This window comes from Pecten maximus, chromosome 6, assembly GCF_902652985.1.
Source record: "Pecten maximus chromosome 6, xPecMax1.1, whole genome shotgun sequence".
NCBI lineage: Eukaryota > Metazoa > Mollusca > Bivalvia > Pectinida > Pectinidae > Pecten > Pecten maximus.
In genome coordinates, this window is record NC_047020.1 from 39,006,064 (window position 1) to 39,031,225 (window position 25,162).

The 25,162-nt window shown below is 38.7% G+C and overlaps 1 protein-coding gene across 7 annotated transcripts in view; it reads right to left on the bottom strand.

Moving 5' to 3' along the window:
- LOC117329743 (F-BAR and double SH3 domains protein 2-like) overlaps nucleotides 1-25,162 on the bottom strand; it is a 101,261-nt gene that overhangs the window by 30,216 nt on the left and 45,883 nt on the right. For 6 of the 7 annotated variants that reach the window (XR_004533258.1, XM_033887850.1, XM_033887853.1 and 3 more), the window contains exon 5: nucleotides 13,289-13,303. The exons of the other annotated variant lie outside the window; for it this stretch is intronic. Coding sequence is in view for 5 of the 6 variants with exons in the window: in XM_033887850.1 (XP_033743741.1) it covers nucleotides 13,289-13,303 (15 nt within the window). In the remaining variant the exon portion in view is untranslated. The remainder of the gene's footprint in view (nucleotides 1-13,288; nucleotides 13,304-25,162) is intronic. 7 annotated transcript variants of the gene reach the window in all.

The window sequence follows — 25,162 nt, forward strand, 5'->3', positions numbered from 1 at the left end:
TGAGATCGCCCTCACATTAACCAATGTATAGTGCGACACTTTGTAACAATATTACTTTGCTGGTTTTTTTTTTTCTAAATCTCTTCTCTGAGTGTCTAAATCACCCAAATAAAATGGTCAGAAAATTCTCTGCATTACCAAACTTCAAACGGAAATTTAAACAAATGGCATTCAACTATACAGCTAATTGAAGCCAGAGAATCTCTGACATCATACATCAATTGTAGAAAGCTTCGAGTCTATTTTCACCAATATTCACGAAGATTGGCCCCATACACTGTCTACCACTCAAGGCAGGAACGACCCTCGTTCAGAACCAATTATTGTGTCTGCCGACAATCCTGATCACAGTGTGGCATCAGACAACATCACATATCCTACCTGAATCTCTCAACGAAAAATTCACCCTCGAAATTAACTTATTTTACGTCTGGTTAATGACAGGAACTAAAGTAATCAAAGGTTGCTACAATGCAAATAACTCATTTATATAACAAAAAAAAACAATTTCTCAAATATCATTGCCTTAAAACCATGATATGCAAAGATATAATGGCAGTGAGGGACCTGAGGGGGTCAAAGGTCGAATGCTTTAGTGGTACACATGAGGAAGATGGTCAGCGGTGGGGGTTGTGTCTGTGTATTTCAAGAAGGACCACTCATAGACCATTTTTAACTCATTTGAAAAGGTCTGCTGTTGTTATTAATCAAAGCACATCACAGACCACATCAATATATCACAACACTTTGGTTTGTTTGTTTTGACTAACGTCCTATTAACAGCCAGGGTCATTTAAGGACGTGCCATGTTTTGGAGGTGGAGGAAAGCCAGAGTACCTGGAGAAAAAATCACCGGCCTACAGTCAGTACCTGGCAACTGCCCCATGTAGGTTTCGAACTGGCAACCCAGAGGTGGAGGGCTAGTGATAAAGTGTCGGGACACCTTAACCACTCGGCCACCGTGGCCCCTTTTCATAACACAAACTTGTTTATTACACTGAAATATATAAATAGATTTTCAAAACAAACTAACGTAAAAAGTTTTTGTCAAATCTGTAGTTTTGAAGCCTTAAAAAAAGAATCCCATGATTTAGCACTTCATGTTGAGAGTCAGACTCTTTAAAAACTTTTTTTTTTAAAACAGAATTCAACAAATCTAATTAATGCTTCTGCTATAAGTTGAGTCTCAGATTCTTTAATTCAAATTTTTTTAAAGCCTAAATAAGTCATTAATTTCTAATCCCTAACATTTTAATTGAAACAAATCCTACGATATCTACACTTATGACAATTTTTTTTTTAATTTCCCATTACAATATTTAAAAAAAAATCAAAGGCAACTAGACAAACACTCACATTTACACTTGCTTGAAAGGAAAAATCATCATCGCGATATCTTTGAATGGTTCCAAACTTCAGCAATAAACACATTCTAAAGTAACATTTCATCATTAAATGTAACACTGAAGAAAAACAAAAACTAGTTAATTTGTGAATTGCAATGCTTAAATCTTCACTAAAACTAGACAGAAGTGGGTCAAGGCAGGCAGACTCTACCAGGAGACGGATTACTGGTTTTCTATTGTTACTTTCCTATTGTGAATTTGAATCTGACTTAGACTGAGCTTACACACGGGATCTACACATCAGTTTAAAATAATAGCCGATTTTTATACCCCCCAATAGAACAGTATCTGAATTCTCCTTAACTGTCATTTGCAACATCTGTAAAAAAATTTATTTGATTTGACAAAAACTTTATACCTATTATGCGTGCTCTGTTTCCAGCTTCCTTGTAGCAGTGATTTGGAGCGATAGGGTGATTCTACGGGGACCAATACTACATAAACCACGGCACAAATCGGAGCGAAAATCACCCGAAATTACTACCTCCTAGCTACCCGCATCCCCTCATTTCACCTCCGTCATACTTTAATTTGATCTTCCATAGTTCAGTGTTAAATGGATTGATATCATGGGAAAGTAACGAGAATTCAAAGCATCATCATACACAGCTGTTCACTGAACATATCACTATATCTCTTCTGTAAACTACAACGGAAATTGTGTCTGATGCAGAAATATTTGTTGGTTTTATCGCCCCATATGCAGCCAGGATCATTTTGAGATGGAGTCTCCTTGTAGTAGCTGGTGGCTACCTCACCAGCCAATACACAGGAAGCCTGCCCCATGCCATCCAAACCAATTAGGGTAAATTGTCATCCAAGGTCAAAACCATGACAGCACAGACTGGCCCGTTTCTCTGCTTCCCAAGAAACACAAACCATAATGGGTAGGGAGCATAAAACCATGCATCTCGTAACCTTCACTTCAGAATCTTAGCTCTATATACACATTAGGTATAATGTTGTAGCTTTTAAAAAAAATGATTTTTTTTTTTTTTTTATTTTCGTAATGCTCCTATTCTGAACACCTCAGGTTGCGTCTTAACTGTGACAACTGAGAACAGAAGCAACCTTCTGAATTATTGATAAAGGATAAATCTCACTTCGAACAAAAACAAATAGCTTTTTATATAGAGCACATACATTTCCATTTCATGTCAACAGTCAACGTCTCCTTGATTACCTATACTATAGGAATGGACCCTTCCTCACTTTTATCTCAACCTTACCACATTGGAGTGAAGGAATGGCAGGTTGATTTTAAGTAGATTGGAAACTCTGACACTCCAGTGATCTGCTGGGAATCCAAAGTTGTGTTTATATTGTGATATATGTAGACATTTTTCACATATTATAACATCAGCATCTTGCTGGGTCAGGGATCAAAGGTCAGGGATCAAACCAATTTTTTTGGTTGCAACAACAATATAACTTCATTGTTGCAGGTTTGTTCAAACACAGCTACTACACCAAAGGTTTCAAAATTAATTAATTAACTAATTAATTAATTGTCCTTGACAACGAGGGTTTTAACTTTGATTAATCGTCCTCTACACCTAGGGTTTAACATTAATTAATGGTCCTCTACACCAAAGGTTTAACATTAATTAATGGTTGTCTACATCGAAGGTTTCAACATTAATTAATGGTCCTCTACACCAAGGATTTTAACATTAATTAATGGTCCTCTACACCGAGGGTTTTAACATTAATTAATGGTCCTCTACACCGAGGGTTTTAACATTAATTAATGGTCCTCTACATCGAGGGTTTTAACATTAATTAATGGTCCTCTACATCGAAGGTTTTCACATCAATTAATGGTCCTCTACACCGAGGGTTTTAACATTAATTAATGGTCCTCTACATCGAGGGTTTTAACATTAATTAATGGTCCTCTACACCGAGGGTTTTAACATTAATTAATGGTCCTCTACACCAAGGGTTTTAACATCAAGTAATGGTCCTCTACATCGAAGGTTTTCACATCAATTAATGGTCCTCTACACCGAGGGTTTTAACATTAATTAATGGTCCTCTACACCGAGGTTTTAACATCAGTTAATGGTCCTTTACACCGAGGGTTTTAACATTAATTAACGGTCCTCAACACCGAGGGTTTTAACATCAATTGATGGTCCTCAACACCGAGGGTTTTAACATCAATTGATGGTCCTCAACACCGAGGGTTTTAACATCAATTGATGGTCCTCTACACCGAGGGTTTAAACATTAATTAATGGTCCTCTACATCAAAGGTTTTAACATCAATTAATGGTTCTCTACACAAAGGGTTTTAACATTAATTACTGGTTCTCTACACCGAGGGTTTTAACATTAATTAATGGTCCTCTACACCGAGGGTTTTAACATTAATTAATGGTCCTCTATACCGAGGGTTTTAACATCAATTAATGGTCCTCTACACCGAGGGTTTTAACATTAATTAATGGTCCTCTACACCGAGGGTTTTAACATCAATTAATGGTCCTCTACACCGAGGGTTTTAACATTAATTAATGGTCCTCTACACCGAGGGTTTTAACATTAATTAATGGTCCTCTACACAAAAGGTTTTAACATTAATTAATGGTTCTCTACACAAAAGGTTTTAACATTAATTAATGGTCCTCTACACCGAGGGTTTTAAGATTAATTAATGGTTCTCTACACCGAGGGTTTTAACATCAATTTACGGTCCTCTACACCGAGGGTTTTAACATCAATTAATGGTCCTCTACACCGAGGGTTTTAACATTAATTAATGGTCCTCTACACCGAGGGTTTTAACATCAATTAATGGTCCTCTACACCGAGGGTTTTAACATCAATTAATGGTTCTCTACACCAAGGGTTTAACATCAATTAATGGTCCTCTACATCAAAGGTTTTAACATTAATTAATGGTCCTCTACACCGAGGGTTTTAACATTAATTAATGGTCCTCTACACCGAGGGTTTTAACATCAATTAATGGTCCTCTACACCGAGGGTTTTAACATTAATTAATGGTCCTCTACACAAAGGGTTTTAACATTAATTAATGGTCCTCGACACAAAGGGTTTTAACATTAATTAATGGTCCTCTACACTGAAGGTTTTAACATCAATTAATGGTTCTCTACAACAAGGGTTTAACATTAATTAATGGTTCTCTACACCGAGGGTTTTAACATTAATTAATGGTTCTCTACACCAAGGGTTTTAACATCAATTAATGGTCCTCTACACCGAGGGTTTTAACATCAATTAATGGTCCTCTACACCGAGGGTTTTAACATTAATTAATTGTCCTCTACACCGAGGGTTTTAACATTAATTAATGGTCCTCTACACTGAGGGTTTTAACATTAATTAATGGTCCTCTACACCGAGGGTTTTAACATTATTTAATGGTTCTCTACACCGAGGGTTTTAACATTAATTAATGGTCCTCTACACTGAGGGTTTTAACATTAATTAATGGTCCTCTACATCGAAGGTTTTAACATTAATTAATGGTCCTCTACATCGAAGGTTTTAACATTAATTAATGGTCCTCTACATCGAAGGTTTTAACATTAATTAATGGTCCTCTACACCGAGGGTTTTAACATTAATTAATGGTCCTCTACACCGAGGGTTTTAACATCAATTAATGGTCCTCTACATCGAGGGTTTTAACATCAATTAATGGTTCTCTACACCGAGGGTTTTAACATCAATTAATGATCCTCTACACCGAGGGTTTAACATTAATTAATGGTTGTCTACATCGAAGGTTTTAACATTAATTAATGGTCCTCTACACCAAGGGTTTTAACATCAATTAATGGTTCCTCTACACAAAAGGTTTAAACATCAATGACTCAACAGAAGAAAAAAAAATTGTGCCAGGCCATTAATGTACAAATAAGGTAATCTAGAAAAAAAATTTGATTTTCTGAAGATCTATAATGCCTTTGAATCTGATTTGGAAACTTAAATTAAAGATTAGAAAGCAGACAAATTGCAAGACGCTCTGGCACACAGAACTGAACCTGCGAGTCTTCAGGGCTGTATAAGAAGACCCTTACACTATTACACACAATGTTTATGGGATTCAAAAGAGATATTTTCTGGGATAAGCAGTTTATTTCTCACTTCCAGCCTGATAAATACCACAGAAAAGGCATTTGGACATGTTTACTGGGCATTTTCAAAACACTTTCAGAAAATTAGGAATGCATGTCAATATAAACCAGTCAATTGGCCTGCAAATTACTTGAGATGCAAATAATTGAGAATTTAAAATTTCATAGTACTATATGAATCTAGAGGACACCGGATATTAAAAACGTTTTATAATACTGAAAGGCAGAGGAGACTGATCTGATAGAGCTGAGAAAGATGGAAGTTCTCTATAGCAAAGACAATCAATCATCCCAAATTTTTATATTTGATCTCTGAACAAAATTGATAAAAAAAAATTGAGAACAAAATTGATCCTCCAGGTTTCAATAATTAGGATATAGCATTAGTATATTGCAGAGAATTGCTTAAATAAACAATGCTTTGCCACTCTTGTTACTTAGGCTGTTACACGGTCGACCATATCAATCTTTTAGATCCTAAGGATCTTCAAATCTACTTTGACTCAAAGAAGGTGGTGGGCTTATTGCAGGACATTATGGAACAATAATCACTCACATTTTGACAGAAGAGCTTTAAATATTAAGTTTTTACAAGACATGGGGCCACTGTCAGTAAATATGTTACTGTACATACTAAAATTTTAGAAGTGATCTATCTTTGTACTTTTCATGTGGGAAATATTTGGCTAAATGATGATTGTGTTAATCATATTTTATATATCCTAAATCAATTATACTGTATCAATTGTGCTTATTCATTATTGCACTAATTCATCATTGTGCTAACTCATCATGGTGCTAATTCGTTGTTTTGCTAATTCATTGTTGCATTAATTCATTATTGTGCTAATTCATCATTGCGCTATAATTCAACATTGTGCTAACTCATCATGGTGCTAATTCATCACCGCTAATTCATTGTTGCACTAATTCATTATTGTGCTAATTCATCATTGCGTTTATTCATCATTGCGCTAATTCATCATTGCTCTTGTCTGTTTAAATTTGACAATGTACTAAAATAGATATGTTTATAGTATGCATGCTTTCAAAACCCTGTCATTTTTCGTTGCATGCATTCTCCCCTATGTGCCAAATGTTGGAAATTGATTCTTACGATTGATGTCCCTGGGAACACCAGGAAAACAGTAAAATAAAAATCAGCAGCTAAGACTTGAAAAAGGATGAAATCCTGTTGTGTTATTATTTCTAGACATTGGGAAAAAAAAGAATTGACTCAACCATGGAAATGGTTAATATGACCTAGAAAATGCCTGAGGAACTCTCAGAAAGTGTTTCCTGGATTGTAAAATTGAACTATATACTGGGCTAGAACAATACTGTAAACTTGTATGATGCAGAGGACAGTACATGTGATATACAAAGACCATCTGGTGGTAAATATAGCTTTTATCTCCAGTAAACCCACTTAGGCCAGATCAATACAGGTACCATGCACATACAGGACCAGTCCTGGTATGTCAATGGGCTCCATCTAATATCACCTAGAGAGCTATAGTGTCTATAGTCACTCTCCGATCCGTCATCATCACAGTCTAAAGCAAGACCAAGTCTGGGCTCATTTCTAACGTGAATCTGCTCTGTATCTGCCTAAATGACAACTTTGCTTTGAACAATATAATCGTAATGGCAGCTTCTATCTCTGCCATGAAAAATACTTTCATTTCTGCCATAAATAACACCTACTACCTTTGTCTCAATGAGTGACAACTACTGCTCGTATCGTCATGAAGGACAACTATGTTCTGACCCTGCCACCAGGAAGAACAAATTCTGACCCTGCCACAATGAGGAAATCTACTGCCCCTGTCATCGTAAAGGACAACTACTGACCTGCCACCATGAAAGAGAGCTTCTGCCTGTCACCTACATGAGGGACAATTTCTGCCCCTGTCACCATCTAAGACAACTACTTCCCCAGCTGCAATAAAGGATAAAGGGCAACATCCACACCTGTCACCATGAAGGACAACATCTACACCTGCCACCATGATGGACAACATCTACACCTGCCACCATGATGGACAACATCCACACCTGCCACCAGGAAGGACAACATCTACACCTCCCACCAGGAAGGACAACATCTACACCTCCCACCATCAAGGACAACATCCACAACTGTCACCTTAAAGGACAACATCCACACCTGTCACCTTAAAGGACAACATCCACACTTGTCACCATCAAGGACAACATCCACACCTGTCACCTTAAAAGACAACATCCACACCTGTCACCTTAAAGGACAACATCCACACCTGTCACCTTGAAGGACAACATCTACACCTGTCACCATCAAGGACAACATCCACACCTGCCACCAGGAAGGAGAACATCTACACCTGTCAACATCAAGGACAACATCCACACCTCCCACCTTAAAGGACAACATCCACACCGGTCACCTTAAAGGACAACATCTACACCTGTCACCATCAAGGACAACATCCACACCTACCACCTTAAAGGACAACATCCACACCTGTCACCATCAAGGACAACATCCACACCTGCCACCAGGAAGGAGAACATCTACACCTGTCAACATCAAGGACAACATCCACACCTCCCACCTTAAAGGACAACATCCACACCGGTCACCTTAAAGGACAACATCTACACCTGTCACCATCAAGGACAACATCCACACCTGTCACCTTAAAGGACAACATCCACACCTGTCACCTTAAAGGACAACATCCACACTTGTCAACATCAAGGACAACATCCACACCTGTCACCATCAAGGACAACATCTACACCTGTCACCATCAAGGACAACATCTACACCTGTCAACATCAAGGACAACATCCACACCTGTCACCTTGAAGGACAACATCCACACCTGTCACCTTAAAGGACAACATCCACACCTGTCACCTTAAAGGACAACATCCACACCTGTCAACATCAAGGACAACATCCACACCTGTCACCATCAAGGACAACATCCACACCTGTCACCTTAAAGGACAACATCTACACCTGTCACCTTAAAGGACAACATCCACACCTGTCAACATCAAGGACAACATCCACACCTGTCACCATCAAGGACAACATCCACACCTGTCACCTTAAAGGACAACATCTACACCTGTCACCTTAAAGGACAACATCCACACCTGTCACCTTAAAGGACAACATCCACACCTGTCAACATCAAGGACAACATCCACACCTGTCACCTTAAAGGACAACATCCACACCTGTCACCTTGAAGGACAACATCCACACCTGTCACCATCAAGGACAACATCCACACCTGTCACCTTAAAGGACAACATCCACACCTGTCACCTTAAAGGACAACATCCACACCTGTCACCATCAAGGACAACATCTACACCTGTCACCATCAAGGACAACATCCACACCTGTCAACATCAAGGACAACATCTACACCTGTCAACATCAAGGACAATATCCACACCTGTCACCTTAAAGGACAACATCCACACCTGTCAACATCAAGGACAACATCCACACCTGTCACCTTAAAGGACAACATCTACACCTGTAACCTTGAAGGACAACATCCACACCTGCCACCATCAAGGACAACATCCACACCTGTCACCTTAAAGGACAACATCCACACCTGTCATCTTAAAGGACAACATCCACACATGTCACCATCAAGGACAACATCCACACCTGTCAACATCAAGGACAACTTCCATCTGTGTCATGATATAACCCCAGTACATCCTCTGCTGCTATGAACATCTTTCAATAATGCCATAAAAATGACGACTTCAGCCAAGTCTTTTAGAAGCTCCTTGTCTCTGGTAAGATGAACCAACCATGATTACAACATACATTACTACCCTCATCAATAGCAACTTCCATCGCTGTCCATGAAAGTCATTGATGGTGAAAAAGACCTAAACACAGCTACAAGTATGAGGGCCAGTATCCTGTGTAATGCCATGATGGATATCTACTTACACAGAGAGTGCCCATTGTAGCTTACCACCAAATCAATATATCTGTACTTCTGGCTCAAGTTCAAATAGCAGTACATTTGCATTTTGAACAGTATTCAATATATTAGTTAGACTGCATATGCATGGAAATTGAATTAGCTTTTGAAAAAGACATTTCTGATATGGTACATTTGAAATTCATAGGCAAACGGGTGGAGTACACTGACAGTTGTTCAGATGTACTGTAGTGTAATGCGTAGTGTTTCAGTCGAGATAATTAAATTGGTATTGCAGAAAAACAGACCGAAATCTTATAAAACATTTCAAAGAAACGAGACAATGTCTGTGAGACAGGAATGCCTCGACTGGCTGTTCTCTGAATGCCTGTCAAATTGGTTCCATCAGCATCACACTCAAACTCCATCAAGGCATTTCTGGTTGAATTTTTCTCAAAAAAAGGAACATAGCGGAGTAACAAAAACTATATCCTATTAAAAGCATCAGCAAAAGCTTGACCTTGATCCTTGACCTTGAAAAACACTCATTCAGTATTCAAGAGAAAGAGTGAAGATAGCAGAATAATGAATTTGCCACTGCAGAAAAGTAGACTTCCGTAACTTTTTCTCGTCACATTAATATTTTTACGCTTTTTGTGAATAAGTTAATTTTAAATAGAAAGACTTTACATAGGACAAAATTACACAGTCATTTCATCAAAAAAATGTTTTTAGCGGTCATTGAAGGATTCCCTAAAATGTTTGTATAGCGGTCATTGAAGGATTCCCTAAAATGTTTGTATAGCGGTCATTGAAGGATTCCCTGTATGTTTGTATAGCGGTCATTGAAGGATTCCCTGTATGTTTGTATAGCGGTAATTGAAGGATTCCCTGTATGTTTGTATAGCAGGCCTTGAAGGATTCTCTGTATGTTTGTATAGCGGTCATTGAAGGATTCCCTGTATTTTTGTATAGCGGTCATTGAAGGATTCTCTATATGTTTGTATAGCGGTCATTGAAGGATTCCCTTAAATGTTTGTATAGCGGTCATTGAAGGATTCCCTGTATGTTTGTATAGCAGGCCTTGAAGGATTCTCTGTATGTTTGTATAGCGGTCATTGAAGGATTCCCTATATGTTTGTATAATGGTTATTGAAGGATTCCCTGTATTTTTGTATAGCGGTCATTGAAGGATTCCCTGTATGTTTGTATAGCAGTCATTGAAGGATTCCCTGTATTTTTGTATAGCAGGCCTTGAAGGATTCTTTGTATGTTTGTATAATGGTTATTGAAGGATTCTCTGTATATTTGTATAGCAGGCCTTGAAGGATTCTCTGTATGTTTGTATAGCGGTCATTGAAGGATTCCCTATATGTTTGTATAATGGTTATTGAAGGATTCCCTGTATGTTTGTATAGCAGTCATTGAAGGATTCCCTGTATTTTTGTATAGCAGGCCTTGAAGGATTCTTTGTATGTTTGTATAATGGTTATTGAAGGATTCTCTGTATGTTTGTATAGCGGTCATTGAAGGATTCTTTGTATGTTTGTATAATGGTTATTGAAGGATTCTCTGTATATTTGTATAGCAGTCATTGAAGAATTCCCTGTATGTCTGTATAGCGGTAATTGAAGAATTCCCTGTATGTTTGTATAGCAGTCACTGAAGAATTCCCTGTATTATGACAGTATAAATGAGGTTTATTTTACTGGTTGTTTAGAAATAAAGTACAACACCAAAAGCAATCCTTTAATGGACACTACATTTTGAGCAGAAAGATAAAAAGTGATAGGGAGGACAAATACCAAAGAAAAAAATGTTAAAAATGAATGCAGAAATGACAGACAGCTGTAGAATGACAAAAAGATAAACAATTCAAATCAATACAAGTGTAAAGATAAGAATTTCACTGCACGCACTGCATTCGGTTTCCATATAAATACTAAGCTCAAGAGTACAAGAATACCACATAAATCATAAAGCCTGGTTATGATTCATTTAAAATGACATATGGCCAATTTTGAAATGTAAATGTTGATCATGTCTGTACCAATCTAGAATATACGATAAATCTTAAAGTCTAGGTTTCCTCCGAGATGTATTGCTGCTTCTACTGTTATATTCCTATCTTCTCAAACAAATGAGCTGGTCGTATGACAGCACCGGATTTGTGATGGTCTACAAGGATGTTCCATTAGAAAACGATACATACAACAAGATCTAATGCCTAACTATTGTAAATGTATATATTTTGCCTAACTCTGCATCATTGCGGATCACAGTTAGGCAAAATATAACAAAAGTTCTGTAACAATTTCTTTATGTCATGAAAACATTTGTCATTTATCAAAATAAGCATACAGGGCATTGTTGAAGCAATGCACCTCACCTACTGGCTCCAGCTAATAATAGTGATAGTGAACTTGAACCAAAACCCCTGAAATTCAAACTTGTCCGAGATATTATAGTTCTTTATCAATGTGTGAAGTTCTATCAAAATCCTTCAAGGAATGAAGCCGCTAAAGCGCTAACAATCTTTGGCGTTACATACATACGTACAAGACACACAGACAGGATATCTACAGTCCCCTTCAGTTTAACATGTAGGAGACTGACAAAAAGAGATCCCAGAGGGATCTTGGCACCCACCATTGAATGATCTTTATAGGTTCCATGTCAGACCGATCTTTTCTCTATTTTTACTTTCTTTCCCCTTATCCTCTTAATCCTTTCATAACAAGGGGGACCTACATATGAAATCCAAGAAAGATCTTCTAAAAGCTTTCTAAGAAATCCAATATGGCATTCTGTTGGCCATTTTATTTTCCCATCAGACACAAAATTGAATGGGCACTAAATGACCAAGGGGAACCTACACGTCAAGTCTGAGAAATATCCTTCCTGGACTTTTCACGAAATAGGAAAACAAGGATAGTTTACAGACAGATGGATGACAACAGATGACCAGCAATTTGAATAATATCCCATCTGACGATGTAAGTGAGTGTATTTTTTTAGGCACATTGAAAATTTGAGTCATATTTACGGCTAAAGCTAGAATACTGAAAAAAGCAGAGATTCAAGCCTACATTACCATATAATAGAACCTTGTGTAATTCAGAATTAACCAAAATTCACACAATTTCATCTTTGAAATTTGTATTTTAACCAGCTCATGTGTGATAAATTTCATTTTATTGTTCCAGATCAGTTATGGATATCAGATTGTAGTGAAAGGCCACTGTATACAGAGCTTAACAGTCGAACATTAATTAAGTTAATGGGGTCATAAGACATTCCAAGAATTCAAGGAAACAAGGTTCATTTTATATAGAATTTTACAGTAGAAACTAAAATTTTACTTTGACTTAAGCACAGTCTTCTAGTTCTCAGAGTCCGAGATAATTAAGTCAGACTGTGCATGAAATCAGCTTAAATTTTTTTTTTTTTCATTTGACCTCAAAAAATGTTTGTAAAGATTTCTAAAATTTAGTGAGGTTCTATTTAAAGAAATTTCATTATATCAATGATTTATTTATCTATAAACACCCACATATTACAACACCAGACCTTGACCCTCTATCTATTGCTAAAGGTTATCTACATTAGAAGGGAAAATAACAAAAGGATCACTACATCAAACTTGTGTTGCTTGGCTACTGAATCATTGGTTATGCAAATGAACAAAACAAACACAACCAAAATAAAAATTAACATGCTTATAATATGAAAATGTGTCAAACTGATTGGTGAAGTGTATACCTCATTACTGATAAAGTAAAGTCAATGTAAACAAAAACACCAATTTGTGAATTCTTACCTTCCTGGGCTGAACCTGAGATCAGGAAATCAGATAACATTATTGTTCTATAATATAGGTCCATATCAAACATTACATCCTCCTACGTTTATATGGCCAGCCCTGTACAAACCTTACATCCTCCCTACCTTTATATGGCCGAACCTGTACAAACCTAACATCCTCCCTACCTTTATATGGCTGGCCCTGTACAAACCTAACATCCTCCTACCTTTATATGGCCGACCCTTACATCCTCCCTACCTTTATATGGCCGACCCTGTACAAACCTTACATCCTCCCTACCTTTATATGGCTGGCCCTGTACAAACCTTACATCACCCTACCTTTATATGGCTGGCCCTGTACAAACCTTACATCCTCCCTACCTTTATATGGCCAGCCCTGTACAAACCTTACATCCTCCCTACCTTTATATGGCCGACCCTGTACAAACCTTACATCCTCCCTACCTTTATATGGCTGACCCTGTACAAACCTTACATCCTCCCTACCTTTATATGGCTGGCCCTGTACAAACCTTACATCCCCCTACCTTTATATGGCTAGCCCTGTACAAACCTTACATCCCCTTACCTTTATATGGCCGACCCTGTACAAACCTAACATCCTCCCTACCTTTATATGGCTGGCCCTGTACAAACCTTACATCCTCCCTACCTTTATATGGCTGGCCCTGTACAAACCTTACATCCTCCCTACCTTTATATGGCCGACCCTGTACAAACCTTATATCCTCCCTACCTTTATATGGCTGGCCCTGTACAAACATTACATCCTCCCTACCTTTATATGGCTGGCCCTGTACAAACCTTACATCCCGCTACCTTTATATGGCTGACCCTGTACAAACCTTACATCCTCCCTACCTTTATATGGCTGGCCCTGTACAAACCTTACATCCTCCCTACTTTTATATGGCTGGCCCTGTACAAACCTTACATCCTCCCTACCTTTATATGGCCGACCCTGTACAAACCTTACATCCTCCCTACCTTTATATGGCCGACCCTGTACAAACCTTACATCCTCCCTACCTTTATATGGCTTGCCCTGTACAAACCTTACATCCTCCCTACCTTTATATGGCTGACCCTGTACAAACGTAACATCCTCCCTACCTTTATATGGCCGACCCTGTACAAACCTTACATCCTTCCTTCCTTTCTATGGCCAGCCCTGTACAAGCTTAATATCATCCCTACTTTTATATGGCCGACCCTGTACAAACCTAACATCCTCCCTACCTTTATATGGCCGACCCTGTACAAACCTTACATCCTCCCTACCTTTATATGGCCGACCCTGTACAAACCTAACATCCTCCCTACCTTTATATGGCCGACCCTGTACAAACCTAACATCCTCCCTACCTTTATATGGCCGGCCCTGTACAAACCTTACATCCTCCCTACCTTTATATGGCCGACCCTGTACAAACCTACCATCCTCCCTACCTTTATATGGCCGACCCTGTACAAACCTTATATCCTTCCTTCCTTTCTATGGCCAGCCCTGTACAAGCCTAATAACATCCCCGCCTTTACTTGGCCAACCCTGCACATTGGCACAGACAATTTTCATACCAACTGATGTTTACAGGACATCCCTCCCCATACCTCTTAGAGAGGACAGGTATTTTACATTAACACATTTCATTACAGCAAATTCATTTTAATTTCATTTCTCCTACAAGAGGAATAGCAGGCCTACAGTGTTCATCTAGACATTTCAGCCATCATGATGAAATATTTTCAGTCATTCATAGAAACACCACAATCATTTTACATTCAATACAACATATCTTTCTCTAATACAACATTTCATTTTCTGGCTCCATAGATTGATTTATGGCAAATTCTATTGAATAATGTTTGATTTAAACAACAAATCTTTATTTACTTTATTAGGCTCTGCACCCTCTATGTTAGGAAGGCTTTATCCTCTACTTCTTGGAATCCTCACTCAAGGATCATTCAGACTAAATTTTGCCCAATCAACTAAGCTATTCTGATAATTAACATTTTGAAGAAAAAGTGAAAAAGTTGACGAACGGACACTCCATCAAAGTATATTGAGCTCACTAGTGGACCATGCGAATTAAATACAAGCATCTCAACAAACAAACTAATGACATCATTAAAATTTGATATGTCTTCCTCCAGAGCCCATCAACATTAAACCACATGCTCTTCAACATTTCAATTATCTGACAAAACAAATGATCTTTCTACATGATGATAGTCTTTCTGTTTTATGATAATGATCTTTCATCTAATTATGATCTCTCCAGCCAGGTTTCAACTTAAGTGTTCTGTTCTAGTAAGGGTGGTCTCTCTAGACAGGTTTTAACAAAATGTTCTATTTTCTAAGGGTGATCTCTCTAGACAGGTTTACTGTAATATTGTGACAACACGGGGTTTTGTCATACATGCGATATGAATCTATTTCTCTCAATATTGTAGGTTTGCTTTAATCAGTTGGACACTTAATACTCCCGTTAATAATCTTACTTACGGAGTTTTTATCGTGTAAGTCGTCAGGTAATTCGTGTATTGAAACACATGTTCCCGCTACAGAGCGCAGCCATGATGTTTATATGACAGCCGTAAAGCTAGCATGTATGTGAACTGTTTACGTGTGCGTAGTTTCGTATTTTTTACTGCCGTAATATTTACAAGTTGCAGACGATATTTCTTCTGTGCGTGGTAAAGGTATGTGAGTTAATAGAGTTATGTTGTTGAGTTATCGCAGGGTTTATAGAACTTAAATTATATTTATTATACCATTGTTTATATGTGTTCGAGATTATCAAGCGAATTCCAGCAGTTACCAGCGAATACCAGCAATCGCTTCACGCGACTTTATTCCTATTTTAGCGGGCGATTCAAAACAGTCAGTCTGCGTTCGTCTGCGTCTGTAGTCAGTCGTGTTTGTTTAGGTGGGTGTCTAAGCGATGGACAAAGAGGTGTTTCCTCAGTTCCAAAGCTTGTCATGTATTTATGTGTTAGGTTAGGTATAGTCTTTATGTGTGGGGATGGGTTTATGTATTTTAATGTGGGATTTTCGGGAATTTGTTCTTGTTAGTTGGGACGGACGGGGCATTTTTACAAATAAGTGGGTTACTGATAAGATCTGCTGCTGAGGTTTTGGTGTACTATCTAATGTTAGATGTTTATTATTATTTAGACAAATAGCAGAATTTACGGGATTATCTAAGGAATATTTTAGAATAATTATTATTATTAAATATTAAGGGAAATTGTTGTATTTTCACAGATTTCTGGAAGCTTTGAAGTTCTTATGAACAAAGTTTAAGTACATGTAGTTTTATTAGGTAGGATTTATTCTGCTGATGTTGAGTATAGTTCCATACACATATGTTTAAAAATGAGTGAGAACTATTTATTAGTTTATTTCTACAAAAAACTAGTTGGAAGTGATATTACACATTAGTGCAGTAGTTTGATTCCTGTGGTAGATTATTTACCATATTAATGTTAGTGTTAAAGTACTCAAGTTAATAGAAAGTTTGTATTTGCCAGTTAAGAATATTTATTGTTGTTATCAGTCAGTAAGTGTTACAGCTTTAGAGAGTGATTCAGGATATTAGTGAATATGTAATTCATTAGTGTGGAACAGATATGTATATAGTTAAGAATGTGAGTTAAGAAACAATGTCATGTAAGAGAGGATGAAATTATTGTCATAAATGGAATCTTTTATGTCTCATAAATAAATGCCTAATTGTACTGTAATTTGGTATCTTGGTTGTCTCTTAGAAGTTATAAGCTATTCAGGTGTTTAATTGGTGCAAACTGAGTCGTCAGTTTAGGGTAGTTAGGCAAGAGTCTCCTACCCGTCCTTTATACTATTGTGGCGGTAGCCACGCTACCACAGGTTATTTTCAAGCTGAGTCAGGATACAGAGTCCTGACCACTTGACCGTCACACAGTATTTTTGGTGGCAGCGGTGGCTGTTATTCTAGTTGGTTGTATTAGAATTAGCAGTAGTGATGTGGATCCATTTCTTGGTATTTATTGTTTCAGTATGTTGATTATAGTAGATTATGGTGTTCTTAGTGCATTTAGAGGATTTGTGCATGAGGTCAATTTGTTTTTTTTTGTCTTTGGTGGTTCTTGCTATGGTTATTAGGCCTAGCATATTGGAACACATTTTTTTATTGTGCTTGAATAGGATTTTTATGTGTGGGATGTATATTCCGGATGGATAGAGGGTAATCTTGTAAGATACCTGTGGTATATTGTAGACATATGGTTTTTGTTTGGGTTGGTGATGTCTTATTCCACCTTCCTGGGTGATAATTTATTTTTTGTATACATTCAAATGAGGTGAAGGTGATAAGTACATGATTCTTTATGAATAGAGTTGGTTATTCTAGTAGAATGTTTTTGTAGAGCCTGGGGCCACAAAATTTGCTATGAAACCAAACTACCTATTTTTGGTGATCAGTCTAATTAGGCTGTGGTGATGGTGTGAACAGAATTGTAGAAGTATACAATTATATTATTAGTTAAAACTTGTGAAGTAATGTAACTGATGGCCACAGTTATTACTTTTACTATGAGGATAAGCAGAGATTAGTAGACTGCTGGAGTAAATAGTGCAAGGGTTTAGACTATAATAGATTCTCTGTTACACCTGGTTTAGTAATAAGTTAATATTGAAGTTATGTACGAATCCGAAGAATACCTTGATGCTGCTGAAGAGGACAGTATTGAACTGTTTGTTTAATATTTGTATAGATACCAGACATTGATCAACTGTACCAGCCAATTGATGACAGAATTGTGACAACCAACAGTGAATTTGTCCTATAATTACATTGTTAATACATGGATCCTGAAGTAATACCTACAAAATAGAAGTAGATTATTTATCGCAGACGGGATACACTAAAGGATGATATTTCCACAAACTGGTGTATTATACAGTTAAGTGGTGTTGTTTTTTTCTCAAATCAACATAAGCACGTGTTGTGTAAGAGGGGTAATATATTTGCACAAAACTAGTGTGTTTCACTAGTTAAGTGGGCTTTATCCTCAAATTAGTATTGGCACGTACTGTTAAAGAGGGGTATCATATTTCCATAACGCTGGTGTGTTTCACTAGTAAATGGGGTAAAAGGGATAAACTGAGTTTTCAGATATCCTTAAAAAATAAATTCCACTGAATTGACAGTTGGCAACATATAACTGAAACAAATGTCATTCAAGATGCCTGGTGTAAGAACAAGACAATCCAAAAGAGACCTTGATACAATTTACTCAGATGATGAAGATGTTGATGACGTCACTGTAGTAGCTGATGACCAACCAGGGACATCACAGAATGCTTCTGCATGCAATCCAGTGCTGACCATGGGACATCACAGGGATGAACAGGGTCCGATGTTTGCTGATAATGCCTTAGACCGAACCATGAACAAGTTTGCAGAGAACATGATCGCCATGCAGTCTACTTTTAGAAATAGTTTGACAACTATTAACACTGCAGTATCCAGTATGAATGAAACCTTGAGGACTGTGGTGGATAAATTGGTACCACCACCAGTTCAGAATCCCAGCATAAATAATAGAGAGACAAGTTCACAGAGGATTTCCATAGGTTCTAACCTTCATTCTGTTGATGAGCCTTCTTCATCTAGTTCAGAAGATGAGGAGAGGGGAGATAGTCGTTCCAGGGTATCCACTGGCACTGATTCAGACAGTAATCTACACAGCGGAGACGTCTATTCCTCGAGACCACGCAGAAAGAACAACAGCACTAAATAACCACCGTTTACAGATAAGGAAACCTGGAAAACATGGTTTAGCAGGTTTGAGACGGTAGCTGACAGATGTAGATGGAGTAATGAAGAACGTCTAGATCAACTTTTACCTAGATTACAGGGGAAAGCTGGAGACTTTGTTTTTGATCAACTGACCAAGCGAGAGCGTAACAATTATAAGACACTTGTTCAAGAGCTGAACAACAGATATCGGGTTATTGAATCGTCTAAAACATTTGCAGCCCAGTTTAGTCGAAGAACTCAGAAACCAGGTGAGTCCGTGGAAGAATATGCGGCAGAGTTGAAGCGACTATATGACAAAGCACACAAGAGAAGAGATACACATACAAGGAATGAAGATCTGCTTAGAAAATTCTTTGATGGGGTATATCACGAGAAGGCAAGCTTTGAAGTGGAATTCCATAAAGATCCAGCGAACATTGATGAAGCTGTTTTCCAGATTGTTAACTACATTGAAACAAAGAGGGCGCCTAACCGTGACATGGCTGATAATCAGAAGAATCCAAGAAAGACGAGGAAAGTTAAGACCATGCATTTCTCAGAGTCTTCTAGTGATGATGAGTGGGAAGATTTGGTTAAGACGAAGAACGGTAACTCTGTTAGAGCTGTGGACACTGCAAAGAATGGGAAGAATAAACCAAAGCAAGAAGTTAAAAAGGATTCCAGTAAACCTCAGAAATCTGATAACCAGAAAAACAACACACAGAACCAGAAGAACCCTGAAGTGCAAGAGTTGACAGATCTTTTAGAGAAAGCATGTGAAGAGTTTAAAAATAGAATAACCAAGAAGACAGCGGGTAGATGTTACTCATGTGGTGGACCCGGACATTTTGCCAGAGATTGCCCTATGCGAGAGTCAACCCAGTTTAACCAGTACGGTCAAGGACAAGGTGGTTATGGACAACCTTGGCACCCGAGGAGTAATGACAACCCTGGATCCTTTCACAGACAACCAAAAGATCCTAGGTATGGACAACATCCTGGTAGCAAACAGAACTCATCAGCTGAACTTGAAGATAGGAATAGGAACAGGCCAAGCCCAGCTCATTTAAACTACTAGCGGCTATTTCTAATGACCGGAGAGAGGCCGAAAACCACATGAACTATGGTCATAAAAATCATCATTTAACAGAAGATCAGAAAGAACCTGACAGATTCACCATACGCAGACGAGTTCCTCAGGCAGATGGCTTATATATCAAGGGGACAGTAGTGGGAGTCAAGACGGTATTTACCACCGATACCGGGGCAACAAAGACTTTGATATCAGATCGTATATATTACAGAATTCCTGAGGAGAAGCGACCAATATTGAAACCTGCCATAAAATTGAGGACAGCAAATGACTCACCATTAGTGGAGCTCGGTATAGCAGAATTTGAGATAGAATTGGACTCGTTGAAGTTGAAGAAAGAAGTTATTGTAGCTGAAATATCAGATGATTGTCTGTTGGGCATGGACGTCTTACAGAACAGTGCTATGGGTCCGGCAGACATACTTCTCACCAAGGGAGTTATTCACCTAGGTGGAGCTACCATCCAATGTTATCAAGTTGGAACATGTGAAGGAATCAGAAAAGTACGATCAGCAGACCATTACCGAGTACCAGGACACTCTGAAGCAATCATAGATGTATTTGTTGGCCAAAGTGAAGATGAAGTAGCTGGTGGCTACCTCATAATAGAACCTTCAGAAAATTTTTCGGAGGAGTACTCTCTGGCCATGGCTCCAAGTCTTGTTGATATTAGCGAAACAGTCACAGTGAAAGTTAGGGTCATGAATCCTTATCCTACTGAGGCTTCAATTAATCAAGATGCAGTGATAGGCAAGGCCGAGGTGTTTGAAGATTTTACCACTTTAGCAGAAGCAGAAGATACTGAAGAATTACATAACTTTAAGGCAATTAAGAGAATCCGTCAATGTACAGAAAATACTATGAACAATACTGAGACAGCCTTTGATGAAGTTGATGTTACAGATATTCCAGACCATTTAAAAGATTTGTACAAGCGAACCTGTCCAGACTTGACACCTACACAACGTGCAGCGGTATCATCGATGCTGGCCAAGTCTAGGGATATATTTTCTAAGAACGATACAGACCTAGGACGAGCATGGATTGCAGAACATAGTATAAACACTGGAAATTCTAGGCCTATCAAACAGAGACCTCGTAAAGTACCTATAGCTTATGCAGGGGAAGAGAAGAAAGCCATTGAACAAATGGAGAAGCAGAAAGTTATCCGGAAGTCTTCATCTCCCTGGGCGTCGCCTATTGTATTGGTAAAGAAGAAGAATGGGAAGATCCGTCCATGTGTAGACTACCGGAAGGTGAATGATGTAACGGAGAAAGATGCGTTTCCCTTACCAAGGATACAAGATTGCATAGATTCTGTTGCTGGGTCAAAATATTTTTCAACCTTCGACCTGACATCTGGCTATCATCAAATACCTGTAAAAGAAGAAGATATTCCTAAAACAGCATTTGTTACAAAGTATGGACTATATGAATTCCAAACTATGCCATTTGGCCTTTGTAATGCCCCCGCCACATTTCAAAGATTGATGGAGTTAGCCTTGAGTGGACTTCAATGGTTGACTTGTTTAATATATCTGGATGATATCATCGTATTTGGAACTACCTTCGAAGAGCACATGAACCGAGTTGAAGAAGTTTTACAGAGAATCAGAGAAGCCGGATTGAAATTGAAACCGGAGAAATGTCAACTACTGCAGACAGAAGTTACCTTTTTAGGACACGTAGTGGCTGCTGAAGGTGTGAAACCAAACCCTGACAATGTGATGAAGTTAAGTCAGTGGCCTGTACCTACCATGATCAAACAAGTTCGACAGTTTTTGGGGATGGCAAGTTATTATAGAAGATTTATCCAGAATTTTGCTGACATAGCTAAACCTATGGTGAATTTAACAAGGAAAGATACAACCTTCACTTGGACAGATGAGTGCCAAAGAAGTTTTGAGACCATGAAACAGAAGCTTACCAGTCCAGAGATAATGGCATATCCTATAGACAAAGGAGAATATACACTTGATACAGATGCCAGTGATTACGGAATAGGAGCTGTTCTTAGTCAAGTTCAAGATGGAGTATCAAGAGTCATAGCTTATGGTAGTAGAACCCTTAACAAAGCTGAGCGTAACTACTGTGTTACCGACAAAGAACTCTTAGCTGTGAAATATTTTGTCAATTATTACAGACAGTATCTTTTGGGAAGGAAATTTGTAGTCAGAACAGATCACCAAGCTTTAGTGTGGCTCTATAGCATGAAAGAACCCAAAGGTAGAATTGCTAGGTGGTTAGAAATATTGTCTTCCTTCGATTTCTCCATAGAATACAGGCCTGGGCCAAAGCATGGCAATGCTGATGCTATGTCAAGATGCCACAACCCATACGAGTGTGACTGTCCAAACACCGACACTTCTAAATACCTGAAATGTGGACCTTGTACAAAGTGTACCAAACGCGGTAAAGAAATGGCGAGTTCATTTGTTAGTCATGAAGTCCGAGCGGTTAAAACAAGATCTCAAACTACAAAAGTTGGTTCAGAAGAAGAAGATTTCATGTGGACACCTTGGAGGGATTCCTGTACTACCAAGAAAATAAAGAAGCTCCAGTTAGAAGATGCCACTATGAAAGACGTATATAGATGGGTCCAGGAAAAGTCCAGACCACCTCATTCTGAAGTATCACAGTCCAGCTTAGCTGTTCGTCATTATTGGCACATTTTCAAGTCATTGTTAATAAAAGATGGTATCCTGTGCAGAACTTTCTATCGTCAAGATAGTACCGGAACCCATATTCAGTTATTAGTACCAAAGACCCTTCGAAATGAAGTCTTACACCAGATGCACAATAACCTACTTGGAGGTCACCTGGGAAAGAAGAAAACGCGTGAGAAAACCATACAGAGGTACTACTGGTATGAAGTGAGGGAAGATGTAAACTTGTGGATATTAAGATGTCCTACCTGTGCTCAAACTAAGCCACCAGTAAAGAAACCAAAAGTTGGATTAGGCAATATGCTAGTGGGTGCCCCATTAGACCGCCTTGCTACAGATGTATTAGGACCATTACCACTTACGCCAAGAGGGAACCGTTTCATATTACTAATTACAGACTACTTTTCCAAGTGGGTGGATATATTGCCAGTTCCTGACCAGACGGCCAAAACATGTGCTGAAGCTATACTAAACGAAGTAATCAGTCGTTTCGGGTGTCCTCTATCCATACATTCGGACCAAGGAAGAAACTATGAGAGCACTATCTTTAGAGAGCTTTGTAGCCTTTTGGAGATTAAAAAGACAAGAACGTCGCCTCGTCACCCCCAGTGTAATGGCCAGGTGGAGAGATTTAACCGTACACTTCTTCGCATGATCAAAGCCTATTTAAAAGGTCAGCAGACAGATTGGGACAGAAATTTAGGATGTTTAGCGGCAGCATACAGAGCTACCCCTCATGAGTCTACAGGACTGACACCTAATATGTTGATGATGGGCCGAGAGGTACGCCTGCCAGCTGAAATTATATTTGGAAGCCGAACCCCTGATTCAGACGAAGTCAGCAGTTATGGAGAATATGTGACCATACTTCGAGACCGTATGCAGAATGCACATGATGTTGCTCGGAAACACCTTACAGTTAATGCTCGCAGAAGGAAAGATCAGTATGATGTGAACCTGACCTACAACCAGTTCAATCCTGGAGATATAGTATGGTACCTTAATGAAGAAAGGAAAGTTGGAGTCGCTCCGAAGCTTCAACCTATATACCTCGGACCATGTATCATCATTGAGCAGCCGACAGATGTTAACTATGTTATCCAAATGGATGATCGAGGAAAGACCCGACTACTACATCACGACAAGTTAAAACCATTTGAGGGGGATTGTACTGTACATTGGATATTACGAATACAAAAGAAAATTAAACGAAAACTGTAAAGAATTACATACTTGCTATTTATAAACATCTGTAACAGTGTGAATGCGAGAGGAGACATGTGTATGGATACTCAAGATTCAAGCAGAATAGATCAGATATTAGTTGTGGGAGCTCATCATTACAGAAACTTTTTAATTATTTTTTATAGAAATGGAGAAAGCAGAGAACAGCAGAGGTAGGGCCTACCGCTGTGGCAAGTGTAATTACGTGGATGAGAAACGTAGGGTAGTTTACCACGTTTACAAGTATCACGTCCCTCTGGAGGAGTCTCCGTTTTACTGCTCCTTGTGCCTTTTCAGATGTATGCGGGAGCATGAACTAAAATGACACGTTGATCATTATCCTGACCACCATATAAAGTTATCTCAGAGAGAGGCCCAGGGCTTAGTGTTGTCTGATAACTTCTTAAAGAAGAATAGTCGCCCCAGAGAGTTGCAGGTGGGTACGGATTTTATACAACTAAGCAAAGAGGAATCTGATGGAATATGGAGAGCCAGAGCTTCGGCCAGGAAGGTGAAGGTGGAGGTTGCGTCACATCCAATTCCAGACGCCCTTAAGCCGCAGACACCGGAATCTACCCAACCAGCTCCCTCCTTACCGGAGATCGTATTGCCACCGCCTGTGTCCCCACCCCATGTAGATGTGCTGGAGGAGCTGGTGGAGTTGGTTTTCGCCCTGGAAGGACTCTTGGACCAGGTTCCGGATGCCTCAACCAAAGAAGAAGTACAGGACCCCACTCCTGCTTGGATGGCTCCAATTGTGACGCTCCTGGAGCAGCAACAGAAGATAATGGCATCTCAGGAGGAAGTGATCCTGGACTTGTCCAGACATGTCAGAGCTAATACAGCAGCTGTAAATAAGTTGAAAGATAGTCTGGAAAGTGAGAGGAAGGAGAAACGAGAGCTGGAGAGGAAGTTGGAAGAGAAGGAGAATTGTGGATGTAAGGGTAAGAGGAGGAAGGTAGTTATGAAAGAGTTTTGATTGGAAGACAATCTCTGTTTTTAACGGAGCAAGTAATCTCTACGTAAGTAGTGCCAGTTATCTTAGTGCTTCAGGCTTTTAGCTAGAACACTAAGCCAGTACATATTCTATTGGAAGA